The sequence below is a fragment of the Oikopleura dioica genome, chromosome 2, assembly GCF_907165135.1.
Source record: "Oikopleura dioica chromosome 2, OKI2018_I68_1.0, whole genome shotgun sequence".
Classification (NCBI taxonomy): Eukaryota; Metazoa; Chordata; class Appendicularia; order Copelata; family Oikopleuridae; genus Oikopleura; species Oikopleura dioica.
The window spans coordinates 8,758,794-8,774,643 of NC_137292.1; the positions used below are offsets into that span (position 1 = coordinate 8,758,794).

Consider the following 15,850-nt stretch of genomic DNA (forward strand, 5'->3'; position numbering starts at 1 on the left):
AATCTGTGACAAGCTGACGGAAGGTTGCGTTTACGTAGTCCTGCTTATTCTCACTTTTGAAGAAAAATAAGGAAACAATAAAAAATAGCCTGAAATATAGATGGAAACGAATGTTTCTGCAAATATACTTTTTCTGCTTTTTTTATGAACCATAACGATGGTGTATTGTAACTGGCAGTGAAAAATGATGAAGATAAAAAGAGAAAAAATGAGAAATTATCCAGCCATCAATTGACCAGCGGTGTCGCGAATTTCGTTTGGGAGAATTGGCGACGTGCAAATTGCTTGATTCAAGTCAGCCAGAGTGAATCTGAGTCGAGTTGGTTGATAAACTTTCTGAGTTGCCTTTTCTTTCTTGACGTATTCAATGACTCCGAGTTGGAGAAGTCGCTCGAAGCATTTCTTTACTTCGGTTCTTGGAATCTCGTACTTTTTCTGTTGATGCTGTCGTTTCCAAACTATTGAAATATTGCTTATATTGCTTTTAGAGGCTTTGAAAGTGTACCTAGATATTCTTGATAGACTGCGATGAGGTGAATATCTGCCGTATCTTTCTTGATCAACGAGGCGTAGCAAAGAAGAATAATCAGTTCAAAAACCGAGCAACCAAAGAGTAGATCTTTATTGCTTCTTGATTCTATTTGCTGGAGGACGATTTCCGCCGGTAATTCTGGCTTCAAAAAGGGATGAGAAAGAGAAACCTCTCAAAAAGTACCTGTTGAGGATCAAGAGCAGCGATAGCAGGAACAAACAACGACTTGAAATCGGCTATAGAAGTCGAAACCCTAGATTGCTTTTTGAAAAACGGAATATGAAGGAAAATCATACTTTGCGTAGTCGATCAAATGGTCGTAAAGTCCCATGAATCCATCTTCTACGGATTCTTCCCACAGTTCTCGGAAATTCTTTTCCCGCGGCATGACAGACAGTAAATCTTCTTTTGCGATTTCGATGAGTTCTTTGTCAGAAGCTGGTGGAATCAGATGAACGGCACTAGCAAAACGGCTCCTAATTGAAAATCATACAATCGGTCAGAGAATGCGATTCTAACCTGATTCGCTTTTCCAGCGCCTCGAGCGCGTCAATCTTCAAGGAAGTCGCCACTACCAATTTGCTTGCTTTGCGCGCTTCCTCCAGCAGCCCATAAAGCCATCGCTCCTGAGCAGCCAGAATTGTTAATTCTTCTAAAATGATCACTTCCGGTTGATTTGGATCAAACTCAAAATCCAGCGCGGAGGAAATGTTCTTGATGTCCGTCAAGCCAGAAATGTACGTTTCTTTGATTTCGCCAACTTGATCCGAAGCTTGCTCTGAATTTCAAAATCAAAGTCAATGAATTTCTGATTCTTTCAACTAACCGATCGCATTTTTGATGATAAAGGACTTTCCAGAACCAGGAGCGCCAATGAGCAAAATATTTCCACTTTCTTTTCGTTTGATTCTTGAGCAAATTATCGAACAAAGCTTATCGCATGTTTCTTTTATCGAAGGCCTAACTGTAGAAAAGTGATTGATATTTATCAATCTTTTTAGCAGATCTTTCTGAAACTCGCTCATTCTAAATCGCGGTACAGTTTTAGTACAGGGCCAATCTGTATCAGCTTATCTTTGAAGAATAAAGGCAGTAAAATGGGCGAAGTACTGGTAGAAAATCTCAGGTGTTTGCTGAAGCTGTCTTACTATCGTTTTTCAAATTCTCTTTCTCCCTCAACACCGGGCTTTTCCTAACTATCAAATTTTCCCTCTCTTCTTTATCCAACAGAGCAAGACAGGTGCATTGAATGAGCCAGTCGTTCACCTTCCTCAGATGTCGCAGAAGATTATGTTCGATAGCCAGCAATTTCATGGGAAAGAGTTCGAGGACTTCTTCTGATTCTAGTTCTCGTTGAATCGTTGGAAACCAATTTAGAACGTTATTCGTTCCGTTATGTTGGAATGGTTTTTTGGGGACCATTCTTCTGAGAATGTAAATGATATATCCGCGCGCTGGAATTATTGGTTCTACGCTGTCGAAAGTGTTGAAGAGAAGAACGAGTAATTGAGCACTCAGCCTAAAAATAAGGACGGATAAGAGAGCCATTTTTCAAGTTGTCGGAAAACAAGTTGACCAGGTTTTAGTTATGTAACAAGAACGCGTGTTCTACCTTGAAGCAAACGTAGTATGGTTAATTTCCAAGATCAAGTGTCCATTCTTGTCCAAAAGCCGAATCGCCTCCCTCAAGTCCGAAATGAAGTGGTTGCGAATGATTAGTTCTGGCCAGGCAACGCCGACGCTGCCCTGCACCTTGACGTGGACCATTTTGAAGCTGGAATCTTCTAACATTGATGTGTTTTCGCGGGACAAGTTTAATGTCGATGGATCGTCAATAAGTCGCTTAATATTTCGCGGGTAGGGGCATTCATCTGAGATGAGTTGAGCTTTATTGAATAATTCAGGGCGGTATTTGATCAATGCGCTGTACCAAGACATCCAATGGTCACTAACTGTCAACGAATTCGTGATTTTTTCTAAACCGGATAAAACATCAATTCTTTCAAAAAAACGCAACAAGTTCTATCCTCCTTTCCTAATCGTTTCGGACTCTTGACGATCCCCAATTTTGTAAATCTAAATCGACACGTCTGAAATCTTTTGATATTCGGCAGCCGTTGATTTTTCATCTTTTCCAAATCACTCTCCAGTTCTTTGAGGCAAAGAACTAAAAATCTTGAAAAAATGGTCGTTGATGTTGCCCTACGTTCACGATTCTTTCTTTCGTGTAAGTTTCCTTGTCGTCTGCGTCCATCAAAGATAGTTGTGTTGAATTTTATATGGCTCCACGGGTGTTCTTTTCACGAGGTTTCGCTTATCAAAAAAATTCAATCAAAATTTGGGGCCTTTCTATAGAACCAGGGACAAAATTTGGCAAGTAAGGATATATTATATTTCGAGTAAATGTACAAATAAATATAAGGCTCTTCACACATCACTAATGTCGTCTCGATTCGTCACTTTGACTGTAACTTCACGGCTGTCGCGTCGTTTTCTATGGCGGAAGCTTCTGAGGCAGTATTGTACAAACGCGAAGATGAGCAAAAGGCAGGAAAAGACCATCAAACCGATAGAATCACTAGATTTCTGATAAAATAAAAAATGGGATGACGAACTTACCGAACAAGGCCATCTGGGGGCATTTCTTGGGCGAGGACCATGAATAGTCCGATCATACCGCAAACGAGATTGAATACACCGCAAGTAAGGCACACACATCCTGGACTCGTCTAAAGAAAATACTGATTAACTCGAACTAAAAATACCTTGAGAAATTTGCATCTTTCTCTTCAGACAAGAGTTAAGACTGAGACGACAATTTGGAATTAAAAAAATCAAGCAATTCCCAGTACAGTAAGCTCTACAAGCCCTAAGGGGCCATAGAAAGCTTTATTCGAATTAGATATTGGATTTTTAATAACATCAATCGCAAAACATTAAATTAACGAGTTTAGCTTACCCGGGATATTCGCTCATCAGAAGCTATTTCGACGATTTTTCTTTCTTGTCCATAATTTTGAACAACCATCAATCAAAAGTCAGGAAATTGCTCATTTGAAAGTAGTCTTCTTTTCTCAGTTTTTCTTTTCAAAAGTCGGGGTATTGTTTCTCTGGTGAAATGGGAAAAAGTCGGATAAAATGTCAGCGTTTTTTCGGATTCCCGCGTGGGTGGTATAACCTACAGCGACGCGCAGCGTGAGCCCAGAGTTCGCACTAAAGCGCCCTCTTTTGAAACTTCACCCCAATTCAAGCGCGATCCCTTTTTGATGATAAATTTAAACCTCGTTCCTTTCAAATTAGCGAGGTTCATTTTGTTCGATAGAATTTGCTTGTTGCTTAGGACGAATTGCGACATGTCGATGTTCCAATCTTTGTTGCATTTCTCGAACTCGAGATTATCCGCAATCGCTTTTCTTTGTCGATTTATGAAAAATCTATAATGGCTTAAAACACATGCTGTCGATAACTATTGACTGTCATTGGACTTGAGTTACCGCAGATGACTAGCTAAAGATGCGCATTAATGAGAAACGATCCTCCATTTTAGCCATGCCTTATCACATCAAGATTGGCTTCGAGAAACCCCGCCGAGTTCTCCAGCGGTGCCATTCTACCAAAATAGCCCCGCATGATCAAATATAGCTCCGAGTTCCCAGCCTATTTTGGGATTACCAAAGGGCCACAAATAAAACTGATACACATGAAGGATGAAACCACTTTTTAATCCCGTGCCTTGCTGGACGCCGGTTTCACAAGCTCAACGATTTGAAAAGACGACGCAGCTGACTCCAGGATCTTTAGCGAACTTTCGTGGCAGCAGCAGAAGAGTTTTAACACTGCGTTTCCCTTGTTTTTCAGTTTGTAGCAAATCGCTACAAATTGCTGTTAGGGTTCACTGGCCGCAAAAAGCACTGGACAATCGATGAGTTTTGATGGATTAATTCTAATCTATGCCTTCAGATGAAAATTAATAAACAAAACTATACCATTTTATCGACCAGTGATGTAAAAAATACCTTTATATTCGGATGTTTTAAGCTCGGCACTATTCTCCTCCTGAAATTCTGGATCAGCGGAGCAATCAACCCCACCATCTCCTGTCACCAACGAAAATTGCTTCCCCTTCAAGTTGGCGAGAGAGCCGAAATTGAAGATATTACCAGTGTTGTCCTAATTGAAAATGGTCATCACTCAAACTCGATTTGGTTTGAAATCGACTTACTGTGCCAAATACCCATCTGTGAGGGAATTCTAAAATAAGAGTGTCGACTCTTATAACTGCTCCTGGATCGGACTCTTCATGGTGGGGATTAAGTGTTGCTGCTCGCCAGTCGGGGAAGTAATTGTATCTGCGATATTCAGATGCCCAGTACTGCAACAGCGCGGATATAAACGCTCCTGGAGCTTCGCATAAATGCAACGAGTTGAAACCACCTTTCCCGACGTTCGGAGAATCCGCGATCAGCTCCGGAACATTCCAGAGAATCTCATAAAACTTCAACCAAGCTTGCGTTAAAAGAGGAGCTTTGATTGTCTTATCCTCTCTTAGATCTTTCAAAACTTCTGATGCTGGATGCAATTGAGTTGTTGTTTCATGCCACTTTGTTATTTCCAGGCCGCTTGTAAAAAATACATGCATTGATTGATTTCACGCTAGAATTACCTTAATTGCCTTTGTTGCTCCAATAATTCGGCTCGTAATTTAGCGTACTGCCCGTAAAGCTCTGCTAGTCTTTCCGGCGTGTTAGTAAAATCGTTATCCAGCTCATTTGCGATCACTCTCTTGCGTTTCAAAGTACTGCGCTCGAGTAAAATCTCCTCTAATTCCATGCTAAAAATTCAAAATTGCCGCTGCTTCTGCAATCAAGTAAGAAAGACCAAAAGAAGACGAATTGCTCTCGGACTTATTTATTATTGAATCTCAGATATTTTTACAAAGATTGGGAGTCAAAATACCCCAGTAAAGCTTTTTTTAAGTTGGCAGAATTTGTTGTTTTTTTTTTCTTGAATTGGGTATGGATAGGGGATGGATAAAAAATGGCCGGGTGGATATTTTATTCTTTTTATTTTAAAGTTTTAAAAAAAATCTTTCAATGCAATAGCAGTCGTAGTAATGAGCCTGAACTGGGTTTCAAAGCCGTTTTTTTTCTTGTTTGTTTGTTGAACACGGTAATACAGAAGAAGTAGAAGTAGAAGCAAAGAAAATAGCGAACGCGTCTTCATGAAATCAGGACGGTTGAACTTTCTTTTGTGACAGAAAAAGTAAAAATTAGAAGTGTCTTGTTTGTTTATATAGGGAAAGGGTTGAACCCAGCTCAACCAACAGCGTCAGGTTCAACGCTCTCGTCAATTTGGAGCTCGTCTTCGGATGAGTCGTTCTCAGGTGGAGGCGGTTTTGGCAATCTGAAAGGGAAACATGAGAGTTAGTTTTTCGTAATTAGGAGTTACTCTTTCGCCGGGGGAGGAGTTTCTGGTGGTGCGGATTCTTCCGTTTTAGTCTCGCTTTTGGCGGGTATGCTTGTCTTTGACGGCTCTGGCTCTGTTTCAGTGGGTTGATTGTTGGCAGCTGAGTTCTGTGATTCGGGAGCTTTTGCAACTTCGTACTGCTGAAGAGCATTTTCAGATGAATCGGATGTCTTCTGCGATGGCGGATCCGGTTTCACAGGAGCCACCGGTGGAGCCGCTTGTTTGTTTGGAACTTTGACGTTAGTTTTAATTTTGACAGAGGCGCCAATCGGTAGCCCACGGATCGGCTTGAGACCTTGCGGCCTGGCTTGTGGATTCAAAGGAGTTCGGGGCGAAGGACTCTGCACCGCGCGGATAGGAGCTACTGCCCCTTCGGGTCGTCCTGGTCTGACTCCAGGCCCTTGCATTCCTGGCCTCGATTGAGGAGGCATGCTTGGTCTGCTTGATGGACCAGGCGCAGCGCCGGAAAAGTGCGGTCTCTGGGGACGCATTTGCATACGCTGCCCTGGCTGAACTGGTCGTGGACCTCTCTTCATGTCAGGTCTCATTGGACCCGCTCCTCTCATCGGCGCATGCGGATGTTGGTGTCTTGGTGAATTCGATGATCCTTGAGAGAGACCCGGTCGGCCGGCAGGGTTGAAACTCGGCCTCATTGGACGAGGTCCCCCTTGTGGCATCCCCGGTCGCACCATTTGATTTTGCATTCCAACGGGTCGTGGGCCTGTTCCCATAATTGGCCTTGCTAGATGACCCGGTGAGGTGTTCGTCCCCGACTGGTTGACGATCGGACGACTGAGGGTAGGCGATGCTGGTGGTGGACGATTTCCGCCTTTTTTAATTTCAATAGGCTTTCCTAGTGGAATCCCGCGAATTGGCTGTTGTGTTTTCGGTGGCTGTGGTTGTTGACTACTTGTGGGTGGAGCGTGATGGCTAGTGTGACTTGGGTGTGTAACTGAAGGCTGTGAAATGTTCTGAAATGAGGTGGTTATGGAAAAAAGAAAGGGAGATCGAACCTGGCTGGACATCCTGGGGAAGGCGACGAGCCAGGCTGGCTGGTTAGATTTGGAGTTACGTAACGTGGATGAGGTGGTTTTATTGGAGATGTCAGTGGAGGTTGACGGGCAATTTGAACGGGCGATTGCGAAGGAGAAGAAGTTGGAATCATTTGAGGAGGAACCTTTTTCGGAGTCGGGGGCGAGACAGGCACTGTGACTGAAAAGGGAAATTGATAAAATGTTCAATATTGGATTTTACCATTGCCATTCGTGGAATTATCTGGTTTTGGTTGTGGTTTTGCAGTTTGTAGATTTTCTAAAAAAATTTTTATTAAGAAACGAACGGACTCGTTACCTTTTTGTGATATATCTTTAGCAGGATCGGACTCGCTCTTTGTTTCGAGCTCTGATTTTTGTTTGCTTCTTTGCAAATGCTCCTTGACTTCTTTAGTCGTTTCTAGTTGTTTTGACATTTCAGTGGAAATTTTTGGTGGATTCTTTGGATCAGTGTTCTTGAATGCGTTTTTGAACTTTTCTTCAAGGCTAGAAGAACCGATTAAATCAAGGAAGAGAAAAAGAGCTACGGGTACCTTGGCGGTTTATTTTGCTTCTGGTGTAATTTTGAACTTAATTTTTGAATTTTAGCGTTGACAGAGGCGATTTGCTTTGCATCTACTTCAGCCGGAGCTGCCTCGTCCTCAAGATTGGCCTGTTGGTCAGAGGATCTGGACGGGCCGGGCTCGTCTTCTCCTCTTTCACTTTTAACATCTTTTTGCGACGCTACACCGTTCGAATTCTCACTCGATTTCGACGAGTTTTCATGAGCTATATTTTCGCTTTCTCCATTTTCAGTTTTGACAGTGACTAAGAGGATATTTTAATCAACTTGCACAGAGTTTGAGAGTTTATTCAAAACCTTTTTCTGCACTTTCAGGACTAGGCACTTTTGTTTTATATTCAGTCACTACAAATGACGTGCCGCCGTAAGTTACAGTAAAATCAACGCCGGAAGATCTGTCGATGTTTTCGTGCTTCCCGAGAAGAGCCAATTTTGAATGAATTTTTCGCGCCAACATCTTAATTTTTTATGACTACAGACGTGGAATAAAGGAGGACGTACTTTTTGCATCGCATTTTCTTGTCGTTTTGGCGTTTTAGATCGTTTTTTCGCTGGCTGCGAACTAGAAGTATTCGGACTTTCGGGAATATCTCCTTCACTTTCGGACGACTCTTGCCTAGGTCTTCCTCTAGGCCTCTTTGCGGGCTAAAAATATCACAATAATGGCTTGAGGAGATAATAACTCACAGTTTTCCTGACAATCTGCTCTTCTTCGGAGGATTCTTCCTCCTTTTTCTTTCGCCCGCGTTTTCGCTTTTCATTTTTCGGCTTTCTTTTCGGCCCTCTCGATTTAGATTCTACTTCGACGGATTCCTCGCTTTCAGATGGTTTTCTTGAGTACTGTCTTCTACCAGAAAGCCTACTCGCAGGCCTGATAGTTAGATGAATCCGTCGAAATCGAATGGAAGACTCACCTTGTATCACTAGCAATCGAGGACTGTTCCGATATCGATTCGTCATCATCTTCAGATAAATTTCCATTGACATGTGAGCCACTGGCACCATTACTGTCCACCATGCTTTTGCGTCGTACCTCCTTATTGACGGATTTAACCCGGATATTCAAAATAATCAAAACAATTTTCTTTTTCTTTCCAGAAAAAATTAGTTAAATTTTTGTACTGTAGGTTATCTAGAAGGATGATCCTAATTTGGATAACCCACAGTAACATGTTACTTTGTGAGATAAAATAATGATCGACAAAACATATTTTTTCATGCATGTGGAGGTATGGGATAATCAGTAACATGCAACGTACACCAAACTCATTTTTCGTTCGTAAAATCAACAAAGAAAAAATCGAAAGGCAAAATCAGGCTGGTGATCAAAATAAATGGTCAGTAACACTACTGGCTAATCTAACACTAATATCAATCAAGAAGTAGTAGCGTGTAAATGTAAATGTGTGATGTGTTGGTGAAGCGCGCTGTTACCTCCATCCCACCTCTGGGTTTCAACCCTGCCTCTATGGTGGATGTCGAGCCATCACCGTACTGAGCAAAAAGCTGTGTCTGCTGTTGCTTCTGGATGATTTGCTCGGCTATGCGGCCGCCTTTGCGTGTTGATGATCCTCGCGGTGCCTCGCAGATCTTAATAATTCCTAATTAAAAAACCGAAAGTTCAGTTCTCTTCTATGTCTTCAAAATTACACAAAAGTATCTCACGGTTATATTCTCACCTGGCATTTGTACGCTCCAACTTTATTCTGGTACGTGCAAACTGTGCATGACCACTGGTCTTCATCGAAATCTATCTGTTGTTTTTTCCTTACTTTGCCGCCAAGGCGCGGCATCTGAAAAAAAATGATTATAAAACAGAAGGATCCTCAAAGATCGAGATCTGAAGAAATAGCGATGGAAACAAATCTGTGGCAGTTTCTAGTGAAGCAGTAAAAACGTTTGAACTTATTTGGCTGGATTCTTGTATAGAGCTGGCTTCTTTATCCTCCCTCCTGATTGATCAACTCCCCGGCTATGTAATTGCGTCCTAGATTAGTCAAAATATTATAAATGGATTGAATTTCTATTACTTTTGGATAAAGAACGGCGCCAGGCAAGATTTAGCCACTTTGCTTCGTAAAATAATATGTCTGCTTGCATTTATAAACTCATCCTGTGCCTCTATCGTACTTTTGAGGGCAGATTCCTTCATATCTCGTGGTTCTTGAATTATTAATCCCCCGGCATAGTCTACTCTCGCTTCGATTCGCCCTAAATGCAAATAAGTATTAATCAAAAAAGGATTTTTACCAGACATAATCAGTTGTATCACTTCATCGATCAAAACATCTTCGTCGCAGTCGAAAAAGTTCGACATTTTTGAGATGATCGCGCTTTGATAGGGCTAAAAGTCAACTTCAAATTTGGCATATTAGAAACATAACTTTTTATTTTAAAAAAGAAACTTAATAAGACCGGAAATAGCAAACAATCTTTGATCTTGGATATCAATTAATTGAAATTTGAAAGATTTCACTGACCAAAGACACTGTTTTTTTTATGTTTCCGACAACTGGGGAGTCTATGTTCTCCGACCAGAGAAGTCGCAGAGAGTCCCCCAGGGTACCAAAATGTAGCTAAGGGTCTGATCTGTGGCGTAGGGACACTGAGCAAATGTCAATGTCACGTGATCTTTGACAAATGACGTCATCAACCCGAATATACCCGATTTCGCCAATTTTAACCTCATATTGGGAGTCTATGTTCTCGGAGTACAATCATCGTACAGCGTCTCCAAGGGGCTCAAATGAGAGCTAAAGCTCTATTCTGTGGCGTAGGGGGGTTAAGATAATCTCAAGATATACTCATCCCTTTTTTATGGAGGGTCGAAAATGGCGTCGGAAACATAAAAAAAACAGTGTCAAAGAGTAACTACGATTGGTTTGGTCCGGCTGTAAGGAAGGATATATAAATAAAATGTATAGGATTAGTTTCAAATTTATAAAATGAAACAATTACTGCCAGGAAAATTTAGCTTGACCTAAAGTTAGAATAAAATCGTTACCTTTAAATAGTGAATCAAGCATTTCGTTCGAATCTCGCTGTAGAGATATTCCACGTGTGGCGACATAAAGTAATCGAGCCTCAAAATGTTGCGCTGTAACTCGAGATACTTGAGCGCATCGGAGTATTTGGACTCGACAAAGGCTATAAATACAATTTTCAAGTAACAGTAGTATCTTTTTAATAAAGATATTGACGATTTTAAAATGTTCCTTTTACGACTGAGTGCGTCGAGGAAAGTCTTCTTACCGATAATTGCTTCACGCATGTTAGGCTCGAGTTCGAGGAAAAGTTTGAAAGAAGCTCCGTTGATCACAGTTTCTTTGAGCTCTTTTCTTGTCTTCAAAGCAAGATTCAACAACGCACCATACATTCCGAGGTCTTTTGGCGAAATCAATTCCCTAGAAGAACAATTTCTTTCTTGAGAGCGATTTTCTTAAGACTTACGGATAGTGGAAGGACTCAAAGTCGACCAACAAAAACTGATTACTCGCTGCGAGGTAATTCTTTCGCTGAAGCTCTCCGAGAGCATTCGCGACGATCATTTTTCCCTTTGCCGCTGTGTCCTGGCATTCTTTTGCTTTTTGCGACTTGAGTTTTTCAGAATAGCTCGCGACATGGGCGTAGTTTCCCAACAAAACTAAATAAAGACAGGTAAAAGTTGAAAGAAATATGTAAATTCAAGTCTTACCAGATGTAGTGATGACGTTGAGACACATGTTGCGAATGTGCGTCGGCTGGAGACAGTAGTCCCTCGATTGGTAATAACATTTCAGCGCGCCGGTCAAATCGCCTGCTTTAATTTTATGTTCAGCGAGTTCTTCGTAGCCTCGTTTTATCGATTCCTTGAAAATTAATGCGCTCGTTTTTATTTTATTTCAGGCAATTTCGTACCTTGATAGCGCTATTTTTATATTGTTTAATATCATTCTCCAGTCGGTCCGTGATCGTCGCGACTTGACTCGTTACAGTAGCAATCCAGCCTTCGCTAAAGCCATGATCGCGCTCTGGAAATCTCTTTCGCAGAATCGCGTGGAGCTGTCTGTACATTTCGACGTTGTAGGTCGACTTGACCGTTTTCAAGGCGACTTGGGTTGTTTCGTAAACTGATTCTGCCGAGTGATCGATGATGAATTTCAGGCGGCGCAAAAGTATAGTGCCACGGTAGATGGACGGGTACGCATCAATGTCAATTGTGGACGCGCCAGTGATCAAAAATTGAGTTACATCCTCCTCAGAGTCTGACTCCATTCCCTCCTGCTCCTAATTTGATCAATTAGCATACTGTTAGTTCAGACTTATTGTAGACGAGATTTTGTGTAATTAAAATATGGTTTTTTGATTGGTTCTACTGCAATTTCGATCATTTTGATTGGTGAAAATAAAGAAAAAACCCGTAGATAAGTTAAAGAATCAGTAAAATATCGTACCATTTCTGTTGATTCTGAAGTTGCCCCTGATCCTACAGTTTCAGAAGAAGAATTTGATTCTAGCGGCGTGGGAATCACCGTATTGCTTTCACTAAATCGAACAGATCTTAGTGGTTCCTGAGGCATCAGATCTGGTAGGACTTCCATATCGCCCATTTTTACAATTTAATGACTTTTTCTGAAGTTTTTTATTTTGAAAGAGATTTTTTTTTGACAGAATATGTCTTAATCGTAATGAGTATAACGTAAATCAGAAGGAAAAAAGAGAAAGAGAGAAAATCGAATAGAAAGAGTAAAAGATATAAAAGATCAATAAAAGGTTGGTATAAATAAGCGAACAGCGAGACAGCTCAATTTCGAGTCCTACGAACAACTGTACTAGTAAATAATTTTCATAAATTAAATTTTCTGCTTTCAGGAGAAATTTTATTAAAAAAAAAAGCTTTTGTCCTCATCTATATTTTTTTAAGTTTTAAAAATCAATTTTAGTAAAAAGCATGTATGTACTGCCTGAGAAAAAATATAAATAAATATATTCATAAAGAAAAAGCAATATTGATAGTGGATCTAAAATTGATAAAATTGTTCAGGGACGAGAGTTGCAAAGAAAAAAAGGGCTAGCATTTTTCATGTTTCTTTAGTTTTATTTTATTTCCAATGGCGGCAGTAATGCTTAAAGTTTTCAAACGGGAGGGTTCTTTGTTTTTACAAAAGGGTGGTTCTTTACAATTTTATTTCCACAGCTTCAAAAGCATTTTATAAGGAAGAATAACGCCTACTTTCGAATAAGCTCAAACAGATGTACATGATAATAATAAGTTTTTTTAGGGGAAGAGATACGTACTCATACAGGCTCTCGAAAACTTAAACTCAGGCCAGCTTAGGGAGGAGGTCAGTCATTTTCGAGGTTGTTTTCTATTTTATCTAAGATAAATACGGTTTTTGAAACTAAAACAGGCCTGTTTGTGGCTTCGAATTGGGAAATTTGGTCCCAAACTTTGTTTCCATTTTCATACTTTTTTCTACTAGCTACAATTGTGAATACAGTATGAATGAGCAGGACGAAAAAATAAGAGTACAATCGAGTACATAAATAGGAGAGGGGCGAGCTATATTGATATAATAAATGATAAAGAAAAATAATCTTGCCAGAGGCTGCATTTGTCCATTTATACATGTTTACATTTTACATGCTTACATAACGACAGCAAAAGATACAATTTTGAAGGCAATTCCACGACAATGGAATCACAATCAGCAAGTCAGTAAGATTTAGATTCAGATAGTATTGAACACGGAAAATTGCAGAGAAGTTGGTTACTTTTTACTTTGATTCGTAGATATTATCTATCAATAAAAATGTTATTTGCAAAGAATAATGATAAATGAGAGAGGATCATGATAATGATGATGATAAGAAAAGTCAGTTTTTCGTTTGTGGAAGAGAAGCGAAGGTGCTTCTAATTCAAGAAGAGTAGAGTTTTTAATTGTTCAAAACACCAATTTTAATAGATACTACTGTTAATCAAGGATGTTAAAAAAACAACGAAATAAAGAATATAAATGAATGATTAAAAACATCTACGGACAGTATATTTTGAGGAGGTTCAAAAGGGGATCAGAGATCAGCTCTAGAAGAGGAGGGAGGAGGAGATAAATATATAATTTACAAGAAACGAATCTACAATTTTTTCGAATATTATAATTACTAAGATGATTATTATAATAATTCCAAAACGGGCCGGGCGCTGAGGATATGTGCAGGGTCAACTATTTCGGAGCTAGTTTTTTGGAAAGAGAGATAACTTTCAAAAGTTCACGAAGTGGGACGGATCTCGCCGTTCTGCGAGTGTAGAATAATTTTCTCGAGCTTCGACAGGATGTGCTTGCCGTACGTGAACCTCTTCAAATTGGACACATGGGGCTTCATCTTTTGCACCATTTTCTGGCGCTGGGCGGCATCGCCCATGTCCAGCATTTTCTGGACGACGTAATTCGCGAATTGATCCTAAATTGGCAAGTGAGCTACAACAGTGTGAAATTTAGCGCCTGAGGGCAACTTCGCGGGCGCTTTCTACTACGACTCTGTTAACTCGTTGGCAACAAGCCCACCTGTTTTGTTATTTTTGTATATTCATTTCAATATGTTATCTTATTTTCATACCTTCATCATGATAAAGAGACTGTCAGGATTCTGACAGACCTCTTCGATCAACGCTGCTCGTTCAGTTCTATTCGACGTGGTCACACATTTCTCAATGACATTTGAAGCGAACTTGTGCTGAGAAAGGGTGACGATGCGGCCCATGACGGCGCGCAGGATCATCTGCCTGTCTTCCATTTTGCCGCGGTTCAGGATGTGCTGGATCACATAGTTTCCGTACTGATCTTGGATCAACATTTCGTGGTTTTTGTGGATTTCCTGAAATGTTTTTCATTATTTTCTTCATCAAAAATGTACAAGAGATCCCTCTGCGGAATCCCAAAATATGACACTTACCTCCATAATGGGCTTGTACTGTTCCTCCGTACAATGCTCGAGTATTCTCTGCACAACTCTGCAGCCATAAGCATGCGTAGAAAGACCAACCACTTGGCCATTGAAAGCAGAGATGATAAACTCTAAGTTGTCAGCAGGAAGACATTCAATTACTTTTTGAATCACGTGATTTCCATTTTGGTCCTTGACACAGCGCAGTATCGAGTTTTGCAACTCGTTTACGATGATCATTTGTTGTTCCTAAGACAAGCGTTTTCGACCGTATTTAGCTTGTTTTCTTTACCTGGTTGAGAGATTCTAGCGCTTTCTGAATCACTCTGCATCCGTACATCTGAAGCGATAACTGCAGAACTTTTCCCTTGATATTATCGACAATTTGTTGCTTTTGCTCGGCGGTGCCGAATTCCAGGAACTTCTGGATCACGTAATTTCCAAAAACGTCAATGATCAACTGGTACGAGTGGGAAATGATTTCGTTGAAGACTAATTGCCTGTCGGACGGATTGCAACGCTCGAGTTTTTGTTGAATAAAGCGAGATCCATGCTGGTCTTGGCTGAAAAGAAAAGATTATGGGACGGTGATAGGGTTTTTCTCACCTAAATTCGACCATATGGTTGAGCAAGTCGCGCAGCTGCGGATTGGTAAGTCGGTTGTTTCGGAAATCTTCCAAAAGCCTTGATCTACCAGAAAGTCCATCGAAAGAGCCCATAGATCGGGTAGCTGGGAAGCCGAGGGAATTCGAGCTGTATCGGCCAGAATCGCCATGTGCCAAACCCAGGCCGAAGGTATTCACGCCAATTGGTGGCGGTGGAGTAACAAGATCTAAAAGAAATGTAGACAGAAGTTATTTTCATTCTGTATGGCTTACCTGGCCCAGGGCTTGTGATTCCATTGTACATGACCCCAGAGTTCGATCGCATGTGCAAATTATACTGTCCCATTCTTGGATCAGAATCCCTCCTCGGTACGTGATGCGGCGACTGCAAATTCGGCGACGTCGGATTACCTTCGTTCCCCAAGCCAAAGCCGGGTGTCAACCATGGGCTCAGAATATTTCCCGTGCCTAATGAGTTCTGCGACTAGATTTTTGTTTCAAAAGCTATTAGGCTCAATGAGATACATACGGGAATGAGCCGAAGTCGGGGGTCGATTTGAGGAGCATTCAGATTCTGATTCAGGCCGTAGAGACTTTGTTGATTTTGCAACTGCGAAGCGAGATTCAGCGGATTTGAGAGAGCACCGAGGTTGGTTTGATTGAAACCGGGCACGGACTGCATTGACAGGTTTTTTTTTATATTGCACAA

General features: G+C 40.9%; 5 protein-coding genes across 5 annotated transcripts; all 5 read right to left on the minus strand.

The window, feature by feature from the left end:
• Positions 1-143: 143 nt before the first annotated feature.
• LOC145697465 (origin recognition complex subunit 4-like) lies at positions 144-2,530 on the minus strand. Its single transcript, XM_081774674.1, has 7 exons — positions 2,145-2,530; positions 1,359-2,051; positions 1,052-1,310; positions 829-1,008; positions 716-785; positions 506-674; positions 144-458 (listed from the first exon to the last, which is right to left on the minus strand). The coding sequence occupies exons 2-7, from the start codon at positions 1,555-1,557 to the stop codon at positions 217-219; spliced, it is 1,119 nt and encodes a 372-aa protein (XP_081630800.1). The 5' UTR covers positions 1,558-2,051; positions 2,145-2,530; the 3' UTR covers positions 144-216.
• Positions 2,531-2,959: 429 nt separating this feature from the next.
• On the minus strand, positions 2,960-5,384 carry LOC145698115 (cap-specific mRNA (nucleoside-2'-O-)-methyltransferase 2-like). The gene is made up of 9 exons (XM_081775319.1): positions 5,196-5,384; positions 4,755-5,151; positions 4,549-4,702; positions 4,265-4,404; positions 4,086-4,189; positions 3,814-3,966; positions 3,298-3,319; positions 3,152-3,261; positions 2,960-3,110 (listed from the first exon to the last, which is right to left on the minus strand). The coding sequence occupies exons 1-9, from the start codon at positions 5,360-5,362 to the stop codon at positions 2,960-2,962; spliced, it is 1,398 nt and encodes a 465-aa protein (XP_081631445.1). The 5' UTR covers positions 5,363-5,384.
• A 1,334-nt stretch (positions 5,385-6,718) lies between these two features.
• LOC145700124 (uncharacterized) lies at positions 6,719-9,411 on the minus strand. Its single transcript, XM_081777380.1, has 11 exons — positions 9,292-9,411; positions 9,047-9,202; positions 8,527-8,648; positions 8,300-8,483; positions 8,114-8,257; positions 7,910-8,069; positions 7,584-7,857; positions 7,349-7,536; positions 7,253-7,309; positions 7,012-7,210; positions 6,719-6,969 (listed from the first exon to the last, which is right to left on the minus strand). The coding sequence occupies exons 1-11, from the start codon at positions 9,403-9,405 to the stop codon at positions 6,852-6,854; spliced, it is 1,716 nt and encodes a 571-aa protein (XP_081633506.1). The 5' UTR covers positions 9,406-9,411; the 3' UTR covers positions 6,719-6,851.
• A 22-nt stretch (positions 9,412-9,433) lies between these two features.
• LOC145700126 (COP9 signalosome complex subunit 1-like) lies at positions 9,434-12,245 on the minus strand. Its single transcript, XM_081777382.1, has 9 exons — positions 12,046-12,245; positions 11,510-11,878; positions 11,307-11,460; positions 11,063-11,255; positions 10,865-11,016; positions 10,617-10,759; positions 9,863-9,956; positions 9,643-9,823; positions 9,434-9,599 (listed from the first exon to the last, which is right to left on the minus strand). The coding sequence occupies exons 1-9, from the start codon at positions 12,199-12,201 to the stop codon at positions 9,518-9,520; spliced, it is 1,524 nt and encodes a 507-aa protein (XP_081633508.1). The 5' UTR covers positions 12,202-12,245; the 3' UTR covers positions 9,434-9,517.
• Positions 12,246-12,256: 11 nt separating this feature from the next.
• Positions 12,257-15,846, minus strand: LOC145700125 (pumilio homolog 1-like). The gene is made up of 7 exons (XM_081777381.1): positions 15,671-15,846; positions 15,415-15,625; positions 15,143-15,368; positions 14,829-15,099; positions 14,546-14,785; positions 14,210-14,467; positions 12,257-14,053 (listed from the first exon to the last, which is right to left on the minus strand). Exons 1-7 carry the CDS (start codon positions 15,821-15,823, stop codon positions 13,862-13,864), a joined length of 1,551 nt encoding a protein of 516 aa, XP_081633507.1. The 5' UTR covers positions 15,824-15,846; the 3' UTR covers positions 12,257-13,861.
• Positions 15,847-15,850: the final 4 nt, after the last annotated feature.